Here is a 20502-nt window from a genome sequence, read left to right on the forward strand (position 1 = left end):
CGATCAAGCTTGTCTAAAGTGTTTACGAAAAAATTCAGCTTTATCGGTTCGAGTCGAGCAAGAACGCGTTTCATATCCAAAATATTCAACAAAATCAATGGATTGCGATTTTCAAGCACCACATTCTTCATTTTTTTTTTTAATATTTCCATCAGTTGAAGAAGACGGCACGTCTTCAGCTATCTCTTGACCGTCTTTAAAGACTTTGTACCATTCATAGGTTTGTCTTTTGATAAAACTGAATTACTGTAGGCTTTTTTCAACATTCGCAACGACTTCGCAGACGAAATTCGGTAAGAAATACAAAATTTAAAACAAATTCTTCATTCGAAATTTTGATCCATTGTAAATATGAAACTGAGTTGTACCGACTTAAACAGCTGCTCTAAACAAGCTAGTTGACAGATCGCGCTCATGTTTGGCACAATAATTAAGGACAGTCCTAGAACTTAGAAAAGTATATTTTTTTTAAATATCATTTACTCGGGGTTCTTTTATTGGCACAATATATACAAAAAGTACAAGAGAGTTATAACAATTTGTACAGGATTATTTTTTTAATTAAATTTTTAAGAGAAAATTTGTTTTTTTTTTAAATATATAAAATTAATTAAATAAATTAGCTAAAATATTACAAATATATTTATAAGTAATTAGATCTGCAACCTTAAAAAAGGACGCTAAAATCTTGCTAGTACCAAAGCAGCTTTGAGAAAAACTTAAAAACTTCAGGCGTTGCGTGAATTATTTCTTTCTGTTCAAAAATGTTTTTACTCTAACAAGCTTCCATCTCCACCAGATATCATATTCTAGGTTATCTCCAAGCAAATAAAACAAATTTTTTAAAAATGCTGAAGTGGTGTAACCATTTATTTCGTGTCTAATAATTTTCCAACAGGGCATGTAAATTGCTCGCTAACCTCGCCGAAATGTGCGTAAGGGCAACGATGGAAGTCGTGTTTATTTTAAGTCTTTTTTTGTTCGACTCCCTTGTTATGATCTGCGGAAATTCCGTTTATAGAAATTTAGACAATGGACTTGATTTTTGCAACACATTAGGGGGAAGATAACGAAGCGAATAATTGATTTGAAGCTGAATTGAATTCGAAATTGTTTGCATATTTCGGTTGAAATTTACGAAAATTGAATTCAGTTATTATCACTTAAAATATATGAAGGTAAAATTTGTTTATAAAGAGCTTGAGTTTATTTATAGATACAATGAAGATGCGAATAAAAGTAGATACTTTTCCGTCAGTGGAAAAGGACTACCGAACTTTGTCTATAGTTTAGGCTCACGTCCGAATTTATACTTTCTCTACATCTCTTTCTTTGAAGTGGTTTGTGATAATATATGATCGGCAAATCGCAAAGAATTAAGGCTTCAATAATTCTTATAAAAGTGTCACCCTACATTATTATTTATTCATGCGCTTTTAAATAAACTTTCACAAAATAAATTTGTATTAAAAATGTTTAGCCTTGTGAATCATGCGAGTTATTATTAGACATATATATGTTATCTGTATATATTATATTAATTCAGGCTAAATACTATTAAACTCGAATTAGTAAACAACGTTGCTGACTTTTTACGTCAATCGAAACGAAAACATAAAAAAATGCGTAAAAAATAGTTAAAACTAAACCAGAGGAAAGTCCGTAACCTTCCGCAATATGCAATGCCGAAACGATCAACTAACCGGAGCTCGAAACTAGTTCACAATAAAAACATTGAAAAGGTGGCAATAATTAAAATTGTTAACTTTGAGAGAAATTCATTAAGTTAAGTTAGTAAATTATGGTGCAAAACAGTAATGAGACAAATTTTATAAAAAAAAAAACAAACGTTTTCCAATATTTTTGGTAGAAATGATAAATGTTATTCAGGGTGAGCAGATATTGACGAAGCTATCAGTCATTTGGTTTGTTTTGCGGCGTCAAAGCTTCACACATCAACCGAGGCGATGTGTTGTGAGGACTAATGATGTTCGAGTTTACATGCACACATACAAATGAAGAAACAATTATGAAAGCGTTTGTTGGGGGCGTGAAAGCGTCTATAACCTATACGTTGTATATGTACATAAGTGCTTAGAGTTGCCACCTTCGCGAAACTTTGTGAGCATATTGAAAAGTTCCTAAAAGGAAATATTGTTTAAAGTTGAGAGTGTTGCAAAACATAATGACTTCGCGGTTTGAAGAAGGTTCTAAGGCATAATTTAAATCCGATTGAAGTTTTTGATGCATTGTAAATAATACTGAAGTTCTGTACTTCTTATGACTATTTGAAATTTATAATCAGCTTTTAAACATATTATCGAGTGAACAAAGTTGCGAATAATCTCTCTTGGACAGCTAGTCAGGTTCATTTTTTTGAACCGAAAAAGTGCCTGGAACCTGCTAAAAATTTGTTGATGCGGTAAGGATGAATTCCAGTCAATTCGAGTTCTTAGAAGGTAATAGATAAGATACTAACCTAAATGTTTTAACCTTTAGTTTAGTTTAGCGAAAGCTGGGTAGTGGAAGCGAATTCGTCTAGATGTTTTCAACTCATATTTACCTGTGCAGCTTTGAAAACTTGCGTCCATCAAAATCTTTCAACTCACAATATACTAGTATGTACCAAAAGTTCAGTTAAAACTGCAGTCCAAGCAAATAATTCAATGAACCCTTTACGTTCCACTGAGTCAGAAACAGGCTCACAGATCCAGAGCTAGAATGAACGCGGTCAACGAATAGTAACATGAAGTAACTTGATGTTACTCCTTTACTAAATGGTTTGTCCGGAAAGTAATTGGACTGATTTTCTTCAGCCGTGACTTCGGAGTATGCGTGCACCGATTGTATTCGGTAGAGGGCATTCCTAGCTAACGAACGAGTTCCTTCTGGACAAACCGCCAACTCCAAGTTTATGTGGAAGTCCTCAAGACACTTAAAGGAAGGGACAATCGGGTCCAACAAGACAAGTTGCACCACGATAATGCCCCGGCTCATACCGCCTTTCTTGATGTGGCTCCCCGGTTTTTGTTTGTTTCCTTGCCTGAAAAGGCCGATGAAAGGCAAGTATTTTGAGATGGCAGAGGTGATTCTAGGAGCATGCACCTCGGCTCGCAGCGCTATTCCACAGAATGCTCTTCAGTGCTTGGGAATGGCGCAGGATCGACGCAAAAAGAGCCTATTTTGAAAGTTTGTAAAAATTTGTAACAATTGGTTCAATAAAAATGTTTAAATCGACGCCGTCCTTTTACACTCCGGACAAACCCTGTTAACTTGAACGGACTGTCAGCAAGCGCAAGGTCAGTATTCCCGCTCTGATGATCTTCCTCTTCCAAACTTTCTTTCAGCTGCGATTCATCCGTCAAAGGCTCACTGCGCCTCTTCTCTAGAACTTCGTTGTATTTCGAATAGAGAAGAAGACATTCAACAGTAAAGCCGTTATGCGCTGTGATTTTTATACCCCTACTTCTGCGTAGTCGTAAATGTTGTAGCAAATTTAATTACTTATATTTAATTAACATTTATTTATTTAATAAAAATAAAAATCATGTTGGCAATCCTTAACTGGGCTTCCCGATTAACGTCAGCATCCAATTTCTCGGCTGCTTGCCGTCTTTTCGGCGATTGTTATTGTTGTGATAAAGTGATTTTACTTTTTGTTTTGTTGTTGTAACATTTTTGCCTCTATTTGTGTATTTCATAGGTGATATTGCTTTGTTTTTGTTACGGAATTCCTCGCGTTAGGCCAATTTTGCTTGTGAATTATTCAAATGTGAATATTCCGGTTTCATTGCCGCATCGCATAGTGTTGCTGTTGTTGCAACATTGATCTCTATTAGGAATATGTTATTTAAAGCTACAGTTGTCTTAAATGCCAGCTGTCACAATCAAAACAAAATAACGTTAATTGCCGATAACATTTTCTTCTCCTTCGTTAGGGACATGTCTGCATGTGTGTGTGTAGACAATTTATATATTCGTTTATTTGCATACAAATGTGTTTGTGGCTTTCCGAAAATGCTAGCGCCGCTCGTGAGTGTCGTCTGCAATTTTAGTGTTGTCTGTTGTAGGTGTTGGTATTTTGGTTGTTTACAAGGTACAGTGTGTATAGAAGACTCTTTTTGCAAATAAATTTATTTATTTATTTTCCTTTATTTATCATCAAACCAAACAGATTGTGATCTACGATAGATATATATGGTAGATAAATTACTTGCGATAATCTCGTATAAAATTTGGTTTTTTAATGTATGTAATTAATTAAATTTAATTTGATGACGAAAAGATTTTAATTTCGCTTCAAAGAAAATTGCCTTCAACCCAATCCAATGAAAACTATTAGGATAAAAAAAATTAAAAAAGTCTTTAAATATATATTCTAATCTCTTACAGATGTAGCCCCTCTACTTGCATGTCAGTAAAAACGAGTTTTATTACAATTTGAAGACACTCTTTATTTTATCACAAAGAGGACCTCTACCTGCCTAAATTATCTCATATTCAAAAAAGAAAGAATTTATTGTTACTATACTGATCAAAGAGTAAGGGCCAAACAGTCTACAAAGAAATATTGTCAAGTTATTCCTTTGAAACGGTTGAAATTATGGGCGAACATTTCATGCTATAGTTCCTTCATCACCCATGTCATACTGCATTGGTTCTTCGCAACTTTTGTGACACGTATCATTCCACAATCATCGTGTTCGTTGGATTCTGGCTATTACACAACCTCAAAAGAGCCATGTAGGGACGCCGTTTTCACATGACATGAGGAGATAAAAACCGAATAGAAGATGTGCTTGAAGGTTATACATGAAAAAGACTATTCCGACTGTTTCAAGAACTGTAAAAAGCGTTGACTAAGATGCGTTTTATCGGAGGAGAAATACCTTGAAGGGAACGAAATATGTTTTTATGAATTGATATGTATATCAAGAATTTAGAATTTATAATCTTTCCTTTCGATCACATATAATCCCACTTCGGATCAAATTCAAAATTACGGAGAACATTTTCAAGTGTATGTGAATGAGCAACAGAAGCAATTTGTTTGAAGTTCTGAAGTAAATATAAAACTTTTATTAAAATTTATATTTTTTGTTACTACTAATTGAGTATTTTTCAATTTTGTTGAATTTTCTTCATACACCACCTGCAGTGCCTTTAATTATATATTGTATTTAATTATATTATAAATATTCGTATATCAGTTAGTTTGTTCAACATATTTGCAGTATTTGACATAACATACTACCCGAACTACTAGATACATACATACCTGGATGCATTAGGGCAGTCCTTCGAAAACCAAACTAACATTTTTCTCCCTCATTCCCTGACACTGCTTTGTATGTAATCAATGTCACGACAGTCGGAAATAACAATATAAAATAAAAATATAATTTACTAAAATTAATAAGGAATCATATTTTAGCTATTTAATTAAAGTAAAGATTACCACAAATGATACGTGCTACAAAAATTCTCAGACGTTTTTGTGATCGCTTGACTCGGTAATGCTCGAAAATGCATCAAAGCAGATAAGGATAAAGGGGAGAACGCAAGTGGTAGTTGAGAACGTGAATAGTGTTTATGGTCCTGATATTTCAATAGGCAACCATATGTAATTTTGGTTAGACACGAACAGCTCGAAGTGATGAAAATATTGCTGCCGATTCAGCAAGTGTGTCCAAGACTTCTATTTGCCGATTCCAACACGATTTCAAGAATTGGGACTGCCTTAAACCACAACCTACTGAATTTTTAGAAAGGATTTGGACTAGAATCCATATAAAATTGTTCTCACTCAGGAACTGAATACATTAGACCACCGGAAAAGTCGTGTATTGGCTGATTTTGCTTTGGAACAACTTGATAACAATAACGCTTGAAGAGCATGTGCAAAACCCGACTTATTGCGAGAAAAGTTTGGGGATGTGATTATTTCAAGAAATTGTGGCACTGAATGGCCTCCAAGAAGTTGTGATTTAACACCATTATACTACTTCTTGTGGGGTTATACGAAGTCGTTGATCTTAAGCAATAAACCTAATAGAGTCCAGTTTAGAAGTCAATATTGAATATGCTATTCATACCATCAACTGTATTTAGCGGAAAAAGTACTTGAAAATTCAAAGAAGTCGTGGAGGCCATTTGAATGCTGTTATATTCAGAAATTATTTGTATTGATTATCACATTAAATAAAAAAAAATTGAATTTCCTTAACAATTAGTGTGTTTTCTTTGAAAAGAAATCATATCACTCTTATTGGAAAACCGAGTATGTCGTACGAGTGTATCATTTTCTTTCATAATTCAAGCAACACCCTAATGTACGTTAAATTTTTTAAAACTCTGCTCACTTTCATTAATTTTGGCTTGGCTTGGTTGTTTAATTATGCGCGTTTATGCAAATCTTTTTTTTAAGTTATTTATTAACAAAAACAAAAACCGTTTTTTTACACATTTATATAAATTGGCAAATTTAGACTGTCTGAAATTGGCGTTTTTTTTCAATACCACATTGTCTGCATGACTTTTTGTTTTTCAATTTCTAAAACTTCTAATTAGGCTAGTGTCCAATTATAAGTGACCTTTTTATTTGTCTCTCATCGGAGATCAAAGCAATTCAAATTTCGAGCGCATTATGCAAACCAGCGCCTGAGTCATGAACTCTACAGCGCAGCCTGGCTGCCTAGAAGCTTAACCATCACATAAATTCAAGATTATTATCGTTTTAGTTATGGGTCTTGTCATAAATTATAAAGCAAATTTTTCAAGAATGTTGACAAACGTTGAGAAGCCGACGAAAAAACCCAATCCAGCATATGATAAATCTACTAAAGATGTTAATTAGCAAGTGATACCAGACACCTATAAATAACAAATGTTAAGCATGAAACGAAACAAAACTGTGCTTATGATTAGTTAGACTGGCGTTTAGTAAGAATGTGTAAATTAGCGTTGTGAATTGCTTATTTAGAGGCGGATTATAATTATCTATAACAAATGGAAATGAGTATATTGACCCACTCAGGCATAGTCACCAGTTTTACTTATTTATTTATTTTTTCTGTTTTTATTTATTTGATATAAATAAAATATTTCTTTTTAGAAATAATAGTTTAATACCGTTATGATATATTAAAAGGTTTTGATATATAATTTTACATTGTTACAGAAAAAAATTCGCTAACTTGTCTTAACTTATGAATATCCTTCACTCTGTTAGATGTTCATATATTGTATGAGATTCCAGAGCATAAATATTTTAATTTTGAATCTCGGCAGCTTCATCTTTAAGCTTAGGTGCTAAATAAGAGCCCTAAACTACTTTGAATTCCAAGCATAGTTCTGGTAGGATTTCAGTTATAGATATCTAAAAATGTTTCGAAAATGACTGTCTGAGATTCAGGCTCATTAGAAAGCTAATCATTTCCTTCAAAGAAATCTTTTTAGTTATCTTAGAGCACATATATCTGAAGCATTATATTCCAAATAGTTTCGATATTCAACTATAATTCCACTTCTTCAATTTCCCCACTTTACTTTGAGCTTTTGTTAACTGAAATTATCTAACGCTGCAGACTCCGGCTTCGGCCCAACAGATTTGGTTTCATTATTAATTACTTACGCTCAACAAATGAAACTTAACATTAATTTCCAAACTTCGAATTGTCAACAAATATTTCATTCAAATTTGTTGTCATTAGTTAATAGGTCAAGGTCTTGGAAAATAACTAGGCCATGCCACAGCAATTATAGACTTACATGTATATGTATATTTAATATGTAAATGATAATGGGTTATAACCAAAACTTAATAACAACGAGTTAAATGCCGCTTAGCGAGTTAAGCGTCATACTGGCACCAGCTATTAATGACTGCTACGTCACGGAATTAAAAGATAACAGAGTGCAGCGCATAGAAAGTGAGTTTAGTCGCATTAAGCATAGACAAGAAGGGGAGATGAGCATACAAAATAATCAATATATACAAGTATGTGAGTACATATGTTTGTATGTACTATAACAGTTATTGTACTGCATATACTGACTTGTAGCTGAGTGAATTTATAGCAAGACATTCTCACCAGAGCTCGCCGTGGTTGGTTCTGGTAAAAAAAAATACCAAAGAGCGGGTGTATACTTATATGATTTAAAGAGAGGTTCTATTAGAAATTATACATTTAGACATTAGTCGCTTAGAATTCTGTATAAGATCGCATCTCTAGAAAATCCAAAGCTTTTCTTCTTACATTTTTAATCAATAAAATAGTACTGTCGGTTGAAATATCCAAACTTTTCATACATATCTCTTTAATAACCTTCAAACATACTCCAAAACATGCTAAGGACTTTGATATAATTTTTCTTCAAAGAATTTTAAGTTATTGTCACAGTTACATAATAATCTAACCGTTAGCTTATATTTGGATTATTTTCCATTTCTGATTACTGCACAGAATTTATTTATTATTTTTACTTTTCATTGATCTTGAATCGTACAATCAGCTAATGCAAGACAGAAATCTTGCTATTTTTTCACTCAACTTGTGCTTCAATAACAATATACGATAAGTAAAGCCCAAACTTAATTTCATAAAGGATTAAGAATTCATTAATTTTTTTTGGATTAGGTAGAGTTGGTCAAAAGATACTAAAAGTTACTCAGGAAAATAATGTTTAAGTTATGGGGGATTTGAAGAAATATTTTGAACTATAAAACTAAGAATTATGTTTCCCTAAAAAATATTATAGCTTGAGGTTTAAAAATATATAATTATTTTTTAGAAATCAGCGCTTTAAAAACCATTCATATTTATATAACTGCTTCAAAAACCTGTAAGCATAAGAATCCTTGAAGAAAAAATCGAATGGCATGCCGAATCAAGATCTGCTATTAAAACAAAAGCATAAAAAATTCAAGATACTATCGCATTGGTTAATTATTAATATCGATTGTAAAATCATGGCTTCGATAAGAATTCTTAAATTAAACGCATGAATTTGCATTTATCAATAATAAATGAGAGCAATTTATAACAAAACGGAAATGTAAAAAATTTATCTAGATCGTAAACACAGCGTGACTGAATTGTGAAAAGCTTGAGAAGAAATAAAAAAAGAAGGACTTAGATAATAAAAAATAATAATAAAAGTTTTCATAACAAAATGAGCATAAAAATTTTTATTGCTTTTGAGGAATGTATAAAATCGCTAAATTACGAATACACAACATAGGTGATTAAAAAGAAGTAAAACAAACGCGAACGGACGCGACTTGAATGTGTGACCTCAACATACATACTAGATATACGTTAATGGAAAATAAAAGGATACCGATCACGTAAATACCATTCCGATAAGGAACCATTTTAAAATAAAAACGATTTCCACATCCAGCTACACAGAAACTGTTTTATAAGTCTAGTTAGATTCAAAACTTATGAGACGAGTTAAATACAAGAAGACGTTGCTTCAGTATTGAAAGTCATCCGCCAAGCCATTTTAAAGCTGGGAAGGATGAACACTGCACAAAAAACGGTCTCAATACCAGGAGGAGCATGAAGGGATTCTGTTGCATTACAGCTCACGGCCTTACATTACAGGGTCTGTTAAAACCAACTTGGAAACGTTTTAATTGGAAATCGAACTCCATTTGCCATATTTCTCAAATATTATACTATCCGATTGTTACTTGTTTCATTTGATGATACATTGTCTATCTCGGAAGAAGTTTTTTCAAAAGATTATATCGAAAATGGCTTGATTCATGAATATCATCACAAGATAAACAGTTTTACGGTACCGAGCTTTGCCAGAAAGATAGGAAAAAGTTGTGACTAACTCTGACCAATACTTCGAATAATTAATTTGTGGCCATTTTCTTAATATAAAATTGAACTTTCATTGAAAAAGCAGCGAGAACTTAGTTGCGCATATAATAGCGAGACTGATAACCTCAGAGAGTTTCAGTCGGGACTGTGAGTCTTTTTCCTTGAATTTAGATATTTGTGTTTTGAGTGTAAGCAAAAGGAACTTAAGAGAAAAACGGTTAGGTGGCGACTTTTCTTTATCAAGCATCTCTTTCCTGATTTTTTAAGAATCTGACATATGTATAATAATAATGAATATGTTTGTAATGATAATATTTTGTACCAAAATTAAATGACTTTCGATCACAGACTTCGTAGGATAAGTTTTACCGAGAGTTCTGTTTTCAGTACCATTAATCCCTAGGTAATCGAGCAATATTTATGTTTTGCTTTCCAACTTATCGTCTTTCAGTTTGGTCATCTTCAGCTACTTCCCTTACGAAGCCATAGTTTCATATGTATGTATATGTCAGGTTTTTTAATGCCTTTGTCTCATCTTTTGTGTTTCGATCTCCTTTTGATTTTGTTCGCCATTATTTGGGAGACTCTTTGTTTGTCGCTTTCAGTGTGTAGTTTGGTAGCGTAAAATTTGCTTTGTTTATTATAGTCGTAAAAATAGTTGTGTGATGTAAAATTAATTTTATAATGACATCGCATATACACATATATACTAATGTACATATGTATGTTGGTTTTTACCATGAAATAGATACGCTATTATTTAATTTTTATACCCTGAACAAAGTATATTAAATTTATCACGAAGTTTGTAACAGCCAGAAGGAAACATCGGATACCCTGTGAAATGTACACATACAATATAATTACGAGTATAGTACATATTATGTAAATGATCAGGGCAACGAAATGAGTCGACCGGTCGGTTGATTCGCCACTTCGTTAAACTTCGTGCTCATATTCGGAATCCGTCGGAACGCTAAGGAGAATCGAAACAAGCTGTATATGTGCCACTGGTGGGCACCTTTGTCAAACATCGAGTCTCGCATTACATTTCTACCACTTGTCGAACGAATTAGCTTACATGCCAGCGCTGATAGTCAACTGATGCAAAGTCTTCCCTCAACTGATTAAGGTAATTAACGCATTCTCTTTTTGATTCGAACTGTACTTTGTTTGTACTATAGTTGGATCGTTGTTCTTATCTTATGATCGCTGAACATCTATCGGTATCTGCTGCTTCCAGTGAAAAATCGTTTTCGTCTCTTCGCAGGCTGAATGCGTACTAGCGGAGTGCGACTAGAGAAGACAGATTAAACAGCCTTGCTCTTTTTAATGTCTATAGAGAGTATTTTAAGCGAAGACATTTTGAACATCATGGCTTCAGAGCCCAGAAGACTGAGTATTGTTTTGCAATAATTTTTTGATTTTGCGAAAGGTTTTTTCAGTTTAAAAGTATATATAATTTAACGATTAATTAACAATAAAAAATATATTTTAGCCATACAAACCGACTGATCAAAATCATGTTATTTCTTTTATGGCATTTTTTTTTATCTGTGAAGGGTATTCCATCTTCGGTGCAACCGAAGTAGAAATGGTTTCTTGTTTTAAGTGACATAATACCTGGCGCTCATTGAGTGTAGTTAATTGTCTAAGTTGCAGCGGAAAATAAGCAATTTTAACAGCTTATGATAATTAGCGTAATTAATAATGACTCTAAGTTAGCTAAGTATACACAAAGGTGTAAAGCATTGACGGATTTGGGCCGAGTTTTTGTTTACTTGATTAATGCCGATTTTATCTTAAACTGCTTGTCATTCATATTAATGTAAATTAAATCTTTTTAGATCCCTTTAATTACATGTATTCAGATTCTATATAGATTTCAAAGCACTCCGCTGAAATTTTCTTCTAACAGCTGATGAGTCTCACACTCCAGTCTTTCGCATCTGCCACCGATCATTAGTCATGATATACCCATATTTGAGTTTCGGTGGCTACTGCACTCAGCATGCTAAGGCTTTTTCACAATTTCTCACCATGGGTGTCATTAGTAGTTTATTAAGCAATTAATTTATGATATACAAACCGCTTGATACGAGCGCTAATCCATCTTTAACCTAAATAAATTGTTTCAATTTAAAGTTTTTTTTTATAACTATCAGATTATTGGTGTTTCATTGTTGTTTGCGAAATGTTTTACACCAGTTGCAAGCATTTGCAGTGTTATTCTGAGAATTCCACACAACGCTGCCTTAAGTGAAATTCAAATGAGTAGATATCGAAAAATAAGTTTGAGTTCATTAAATGCAATTAATCACCGCTTGATTAGTTATGAAAGAAATTAAAAAATGCCGGGTTTGCCAACCATTTGTAATATTTAAATATGGTCATAATGATATTATATAAATGGAAATATGATGTATTATTTACAAATGTATGTACATATATGTATTTTAACCTAAGCCCACTTGACAACGATTCATAAGGTAGTGACAAAATATCTACTTAAGGCCTAAAGAGCTCGTTTATAACTTTATTTGTAGTTGTTTCTCTCTTAATTGCTGCTAAATCCATTTAATAATCATCATACTTGGTGTCTGTAGTAGGGGTCTCATTTTCCAGCAAATGTTTAGTGAATCGAACTAGTGGCGGGTGGGTAGTCTAAACAAAAATTATAAGACTTTATGTTTAAAATGAAATGTTAGCTGGTTATATTGAGATTTTCTGAATTAATTCAGATTCGTTAGGTATGAAGGTAAATTATGCGATACCAAGTATTCAACATTAAGCCTCTAAAAGTTTATGCTAGCAATAAGTATGCTAAAACATGGAATTTTGTGCCCAGATCTTCTACAAACACCGACCAGTATGTTTCACAGTAAAACTAATGCAATTTTCTGCGAATCCTTCACCACGTCTGCGACAAACTGCTTGATAACAATAAAGTTCAATAACGTTGAATTTCGACTCATCAGAAAACATTACATATTTCTATTTTTTTTCTGTACAGTTAAGTTTATTTTTAACCCAATTAAACTACTTTTCTTTCAATTTTCTGGTCACGAGTGTCTTTTTACAGTTTTCCTTCTTAGCATTCCCATCTCGTTAAGCCGGAATAATTTTCGGAATTTTTGGAATAAATTGGAGTTGTAGGTGAAGTAGGTGAACTGGATAATTGATGGGTTGTAGGTGAATTGCATATCTCTAATTCCATTGTGAGAAGCCACTTTCTTCTTTTTTCCATCACAGTGCACACTACTGCCTCGAATGTTCTCTTTGTGTATATTATACCCCGCCATTCGGATCCAGAGCACGACTTTTGTTGAAAGAATTTACTGAGGCTTAAGTCTGTGTGAATATTATTTGAATAATTCATTATTGAAACATCATTAAGACATATAATGGATATCATCACCCCCAGTGCAAGCCGATAAATATGGGATTATTATTGAAAAGCTATAGTATCTGACTTCAACGTATACAATAAATTGCTCTCCTTACAGGAATTGGTATGGAGTTTCAATACGTTGAGTACGCTATAACCCCAACCATTGCCATGGTATCGAATATATGCAAGAAATGTTCAAAATTTTGCAAACAAATTACATATACTGCAAAAACTAAAATCGAAGCATAGTTTTAGGATCTACAAAACAGCGATTTTGCAAAAACATAGTTAAATTAGCAGAGAAAGCAGCGCCAACTCGCTATTGGTTGAAACTGTTTGCAAAAGCGGAAGAAGCGGAAAGCAAAGTGCAGAAGAAATACTATGGCCAAATGGCAGCTCGCACGCGCTCACACCCACACATGCAAAGTAAATGTGAATGACAACAACATTGAAGCAATGTCATGGGGGAGCTATTAAAATTGGAAAAAGCCCATGAAAACCCGGTGCATCTCTGCATTTAGTTTGTCGTGTTTTGTTGTTTTAAATGTGTAAATGTGTGCTTTTGGTTATAAATATGTATATAACTAATTATGCATTTTTGGTTGCTGAAGAGTTGTTTGTTGCTGTGCTCGACTTTGAATGCAAATGCGGTACCAGTTTTTTAAATACATATATTTTTTAATATATAAATTTTAAAATTTTTTTTAATATATATTTTATATTTTTGAAAATGCATTTTAATAGTGCAACTCAAAATTTCCAGTTTTAACCTGCAGCGGTTTTGGAATTCGATGCCATAAAGAAGCACGTTGACCACATGGAGAATGTGTTGACAGTCGCTGTGGTCTTAATTGTGGCAATATTTTAGATGCAATTTTGTAATAGACCCTCTGCTATAAAGAAAAAGAAATAAAATATGCACCATTAACTTTGTTGGTGACACACATACATACAAACATAGGCTGAACATAATTAGTTTATTGGATGGAACAAGTTTTGCTCTGGAAGCAGCTGCAATTAGGCGCAACATGTGTTGGCGGTGTTGGTGGTGTTGGTGTAGTGCGTAGGGCGGCGGCGACGGCATATTTCAGCAACGATGCGTAGCTGATCGAGTATAAATAGCGCGTGCGTGGCTTTGTTAGGACATAAACAGTTCGATACTCATTCAGTAATAAACGCTCCGTGCCAAAACCTTCTCTACAAACAACAAAATGCGTGTGATTGTGGTGAGTTGTCAAGCAAAACACTACGAAAAATATATATTCTAAAGAATTATTTCAAAAAATTATAAATTTTGATATTAACACACTTTCCCTCCCATCACTTACAGGTGCTTTGTCTGATTGCTGTTGCTGCTGCTCAATACGAATATGCCGCCAATACCCAGCCACAAGTGGGTGCCGCTCAACTCTCCCAACCCATTCAGCCAGTCAACGAATTCAATAAGGAATACTATACTTACTCAGCACCCGAACATGAGTTCAATGATGCTGGCTCCGCTGACAATATCGGCAATGCATTGAAGAAGAACTTGCGTGTCATCTTCGTTAAGGGACCCGAGAATACCGGACTCGAGAATGCTGCTTTGCAATTGGCTAAATCGGCTGGCGAAGAACGCACTGCCATCTATGTGTTGACCAAGCAAGCTGATATCGGTGATTTGGCCAACAAATTGAACTCGGTACAGAGCACCGGCAGCAAACCCGAAGTACACTTTGTCAAATACCGCACCCCAGCCGATGCTGAGAATGCCAAGCAAGCTATCCAATCGCAGTACGACTCATTGCCCGGTGCTTCGAGCAATCACAATGCCGGTTCAGCGCCTGTTTTGGACTTCGCCAGCAAAGCAGTTGCAGCTTCAGTTGCTGCTCCAGCTCCAGCTCCAGTTCCATTGGCCGCAGCCGCACCCGCACCCGCTGCCCCTGCCAACACCTACATTCCACCACAAGCACAAGCGTATTTGCCACCCGGTAGAAGGTTCTAAGCTACACGAGTGATTTCTAGCGAATGTCGTGATTAACTGTTGACTAGTTTTAATATACAAACTTGTTTTATTAGTTTTTATGTTCTGTTAACTACTTGCTGTTAGAATCGCAACAGCTGTAAGTACAGATTTAATAAAAATGTACAAATTTTATAAAATATGAATGGTTTTTTTTGACAACTTAGGTGGGAAATAAAAAAAATGTTGTTACTTGTTTAGAAATGAATTCGAAACACCTCAACGAGATTGTTAGGGCTTAGTATGGCTTAACTCAACAAATACAAACTAATGATGTTGAAACATCGATATCGTTGACCATAACAACCACGCTGTTAGTTCTGCTTTGTCCAGGTTGGACAAAGAAGCGAAGCAAATTGGCCTGATAATGAATGAGGGCAAGACGAAATAAATCAAACAAACAGTCGCATTCGCGACAGGGCTCCATTGGAACCAGCATCAACACCAGCAATAATGTCAGCCTTTAAATTCAACGCAGAATAACTCTTACCAACGGGTGCTTCTTCGCACTGAGTAGGCAATTGAGAAGTAAAGTCCTCTCTCGACGAACAAAAATCAAACTCTATAAGTCACTCATTATTCCCGTCCTGCTATATGGTGCAGAGGCATGGACTATGACAACATCTGATGACTCGACGTTACGAATTTTCGAGTAACGTTTCTGCGAAAGAGTTCTTTGTGCATTAGCAACGGCGAATAACGCAGTCGATGGAACGATGATCTGTATGATATATACGACGGCATTAGCATAGATCAGCAAATTAATAGACAACTGCTACGCCACTCCAGCTATGCGACAATTCGTCCCAGAACCCGTCGGGGGAAGCTGAGAAAGAGGAAGCCCTACACTTTGTTGGAAAGACCAGATGGAGAAGGACCTAGCTACACTTGAAATCTCCAATTGGCGTAGACTTTGACAGTGAAAATGAAGAACAATTGGCACACTATTTAAACTCAACTATAACCGTGTAAGCGGTATCTACGGATCCTCATTAATATTTTAAATAAAAAAGCAATCCAGTGTTTTTGGGACATAATACTGTATTAAATAAATAAGAATAAAAAATCCAAAAACTTCAGTATTTGCGTGTTTCACATATAATTTAGGGGTAATGCCATCACGTATAGACCAATTTTGTTCTTTTGCGATACAAGAGTTCAGTTAAAAGGTTCATAAGGAGTGGTGTTAAAACACCTCATTTTCAAACAAGTCTGGTCTAATTATGTCTCAAGCTGAATTATGAATGTATTTCGAACTGCGGTCGCCAAGTTTGCATTACTTTTGAAATATTGTTCAGTAATCAAGACTCATTGTTCCATCGTGTAACGCTCCATTTCTGCTAAGCTAGCTAAACTGTCAGCTGTCGGTTTGTTTTTTATTTTTAGGGTTTTCAACTCTTTACTACATTAGGGCCGACAAATTGAAAACTTGCGTGAATTTTGGAATACCCTTTATACAGGGTACGTATTGTGAATAATTAGTTTAGGTTAGAGTAGTCTGATATGTTAATGAACCACGCATTGACCAGTTCTGGTCTTTTACGACTTCATATTTTAGAATGCCAGCAATTGGTGGGAATTCTAACAGAATCTGTGGTGTCATCTCCTCCAGTGTTTCATACTGTGAGCCCTCCTCATGCTTAATGCATAACCTTACTAATGTGTGAGAAAAGCACAAGAGATGCTCTTTTCGTTTGGTGCCTTGCTCTTGGTATTTCCTGCAGTCTGATCTCGATTCTGCTCCGCCACTAGACTGTGATCAATGAGTACTCCAACTATGTTCCCACAGTCACTTCTCTCGAGGACCAGTTAAATCAACACTTAAATTATATATTCAATGATTTTTTGAGAAAACTTCACGACAAGTCAAGATCATATCTGCTGTAGCCTAGTTGTTTAGAAAATTTTTCGTTAAGCACCCGAATAATAACTTAACTGTTTTCTTCCCTGGAAGAATACATATATGCTTAATAATGCCCAGTTTTAAATTTTGAAACCTTCTTCAACACATACATATGTATGTATATTCTCACGACCGAAAATTTCAGATTTCCGAAAATTGTCTAGAAAATTCAAATTAAAACTTTTGTCTACATTAAATATTATATAAATAAATTAAATTAAATTAATATAAACATATCCAAATAACGATATCAGTTTCTCAAAATTTTTATATAAGTAAAAGCGAATATAATTCAACAAAGCTTCAACGTCCTTATAAAACAGGAATTTATATACATACATATATATACACATATGTATGTATATATATCCAAATCACAAAGAGAGACCGAAATGGGATGATTTGCAATTGAATTAAAATATATCGATTTCAAATATCTCAAAGTAAGTTTCAATCATTGACGTAATTAATATTATTTATTTATTATTTTCACTCTTCACAATTACAGTCGATATAATCAGCCAATAAGTATTTCCAAATTGTTCTCTACATAATTGTTTTTCATTAGCTACATATTTTTCGAATTGATATCGAATAATATCTCATTTAGTTTACAGCGCTTTGAGACAAATATTTCAAAATTAGAATGTAAATATCGTCTTTTACGACCGGCAAGGCACTGGCGTTACAAATACTAAATTTCAACAGGTGAACATGTTACGGTTGTCGGCGATCGTCGAATGCCATTTGCATATCTCGGAATTTGATTAGTAGCTGTGTCTCGCGCCTTATCATGCTGGCGGCATCAAGTTCGAAATTAATAACCTTAACGCATACATAGATGAAGGCACAAATATTCAATTTATGCGCCTAAAAGTGAGCAGCATTTTAGATGAACGATGAAGTATTCAGTTCGACATAACATTTTGGCAGTTACTGTTAGCTTAGTTTTGTAATTTGTAAAACTGCGTAGGAAAATTAGGTTGCTAAGCGCCTCACAGCGTTTTTCTTATAGCTGAAGAAGTTAATTACGGCTTTGGAAAACTTATGGCACAGAGGAGGTGTTACATTGTATTGATTTATTGTATTTTATTTCACAAATACTGTATCTATAGATATCCTCGTGATATTACACACACAAAGCTGAATCCATAACTTTTAATTACTCTCAATTAGGATCGGAACCCACCATCCACCTGGTAGTAGCAACGCACTCAACCCATCCGATTCCGGCAGTTGCCAATCTGATATTTGATTACAATATGTTAGCATAATTATATTTAAAGCGTTTGCAAGATAAATACTTTAATTAACATAATAATGCCATTTTCGACTGTTATCTAAAAGTATAAAATTTAATTTATTTATGAGTCCATATAAAGTGGGTTGGATTATTGGTATTTACTCGCCTGTATGTTGATAGCTAATGCCGAACGCGCACAAACGAGCTGAAATGCAGACTCAACATAACTTAATTATTTTTGTGGAATTTTATCTTTTACTATTTATGAATGTACATATCACCGAAGCTGTTAAGGGAGTAAGTGTAATAAGCGGAATATTTGTTAAAAACACAATTTCCATATTGACAATAAATCGTAATTTTGCAGAATAAATTATCCGTGCAGTTTGAGCACGTCGAATGTCGGACTTACAGCAAGGAAATCGTGCAAACATTCAAATGCTCGCTGCGAAGAGACGACTTAACGAAAGAACTATTACTAAACACCGACCTCATATTGGCCAAGGAGGTTCATGATGTAACGTTACGCTTCAAATTTGCCTACGAAACAAATGGTCGAGTAGTGAACTTTCCAATATTGGAAGTTGATATTTGCGATAAGTTGACTCAGCGCTCCGAATCCTTTATTTTGCGTATGGTAACCCAGGAAATTCTCAAAAAATCAAATATACCGTTGAATTGTCCACTAAAGGGCGTGAGTATGGAATCGATCTAATATTTCGCCATTTGCTTAAGAGACAGCAATTTATTTTTTTCGCAGCATTTTTTATATTATATGCGCAACTTCACAATCAACCCGAAAAAATTCCCGCAATTCCTACCGGATATGAAATGGTCGACTTATTATAACTTCAGTAGCGAAAAAACTGCCACCATTGCTTTAGATGCTTTTGGAACATTTAAACGTATGAAATTGTAGTCGTTGAGAGAAATATAAATCACGGCATCCCAAACTGCTAAGCTTGTCAGCAATGCATGCGTCTAAAAATATTAAAATGTTTGTTGTTTTTTTTAAGATAATTGCTTGAGAGGCGATCCCGCTTCATATACTACATATATGTGTATATCAATGGGCATAGTTTCGGTTATAAAATGTAATCCATTAACAGATTTATAATCGGAAAAATATAATGTATAGATAGATATACTTATTTCATAATTGACACTAACGGTGAAGAATTCGCTGCGTTAAGTACGTAAGAACGTTATTAATATTTGAAATTCACTCTACACGTAATTTCCAAAAAAAAAATATTGGATAAACATTTTTTGGGAAGCAACGTAAATGTCGAAGTTTAAAAATGAAGTTTTAGTATGTTGGATATGAAGAAGCTGGTATGTGGTATTGAATTTATAATTGTAAGTCAATTGCTTCATGAGAAATGAGCAATATTCGTGGTTTTTTCATATAAATATCGAAGAAAAAGCCAGCGATCTTCAAGAAGAGATTATTACGGCTGAATACCTCAATAAATAAACTTATTCGAACTACCTAAACTTGCGATTGACTCAGACAAATAACCTCCTAAAATCATCAAAATAGGATATTAGAAAAACAGTGCGGGAAAGTTTTGGTAAGCGAAAGCTCTGTTTCCATTGACTTCGATTGCACCGAAATTATAATACCTTTCACAGGCGCTTTTTTTTATAGAATAAAAGATAATAAAAATTTTCACTTTGGTCGGCCAATTTGCATGGCAATATGTTAAAGGTATTAGTCCGAACTGAACGTTATTTTCGGATATTGTAGCGCGATCGTGGGCAATAATCAACTATACAAGGGTTGTTCCAAAGTAAACAGAACTTTTTGAATCTAGTGCCCCTGGTGGCGCCATCTATATGTCGACTAGCGCGATAGATTTCATTGATTGGAAGTGAAGTTATTGCGTTTTAAGTGTCAGTATGTCTGTGTTATTAGTGCGAAAATGAGCTTCGAAAAAAAGAGCCAACATTAAATTTGGTTTTAAAATTAGTAAAACTTTTACCGAAACGTTTCAATTGATGTAACAAGTTTATGGCGATGATTACCTATCCCGTAGCAGACTGCACGAGTGGTTTCACCGATTTCAAAGTGGTCGTGAGGGCATAAATGACGACCAACATGTGGGCCAATCAAAATCCGTG

General features: G+C 34.3%; 1 protein-coding gene across 1 annotated transcript; it reads left to right on the forward strand.

The window, feature by feature from the left end:
- Window positions 1-14324: 14324 nt before the first annotated feature.
- LOC105229877 (uncharacterized) lies at window positions 14325-15288 on the forward strand. Its single transcript, XM_011210366.2, has 2 exons — window positions 14325-14456; window positions 14561-15288. Exons 1-2 carry the CDS (start codon window positions 14442-14444, stop codon window positions 15212-15214), a joined length of 669 nt encoding a protein of 222 aa, XP_011208668.2. The 5' UTR covers window positions 14325-14441; the 3' UTR covers window positions 15215-15288.
- The last annotated feature ends 5214 nt before the right edge of the window (window positions 15289-20502 follow it).

This window comes from Bactrocera dorsalis, chromosome 2 (genome assembly GCF_023373825.1).
Source record: "Bactrocera dorsalis isolate Fly_Bdor chromosome 2, ASM2337382v1, whole genome shotgun sequence".
In the NCBI taxonomy this organism is placed as follows: Eukaryota; Metazoa; Arthropoda; class Insecta; order Diptera; family Tephritidae; genus Bactrocera; species Bactrocera dorsalis.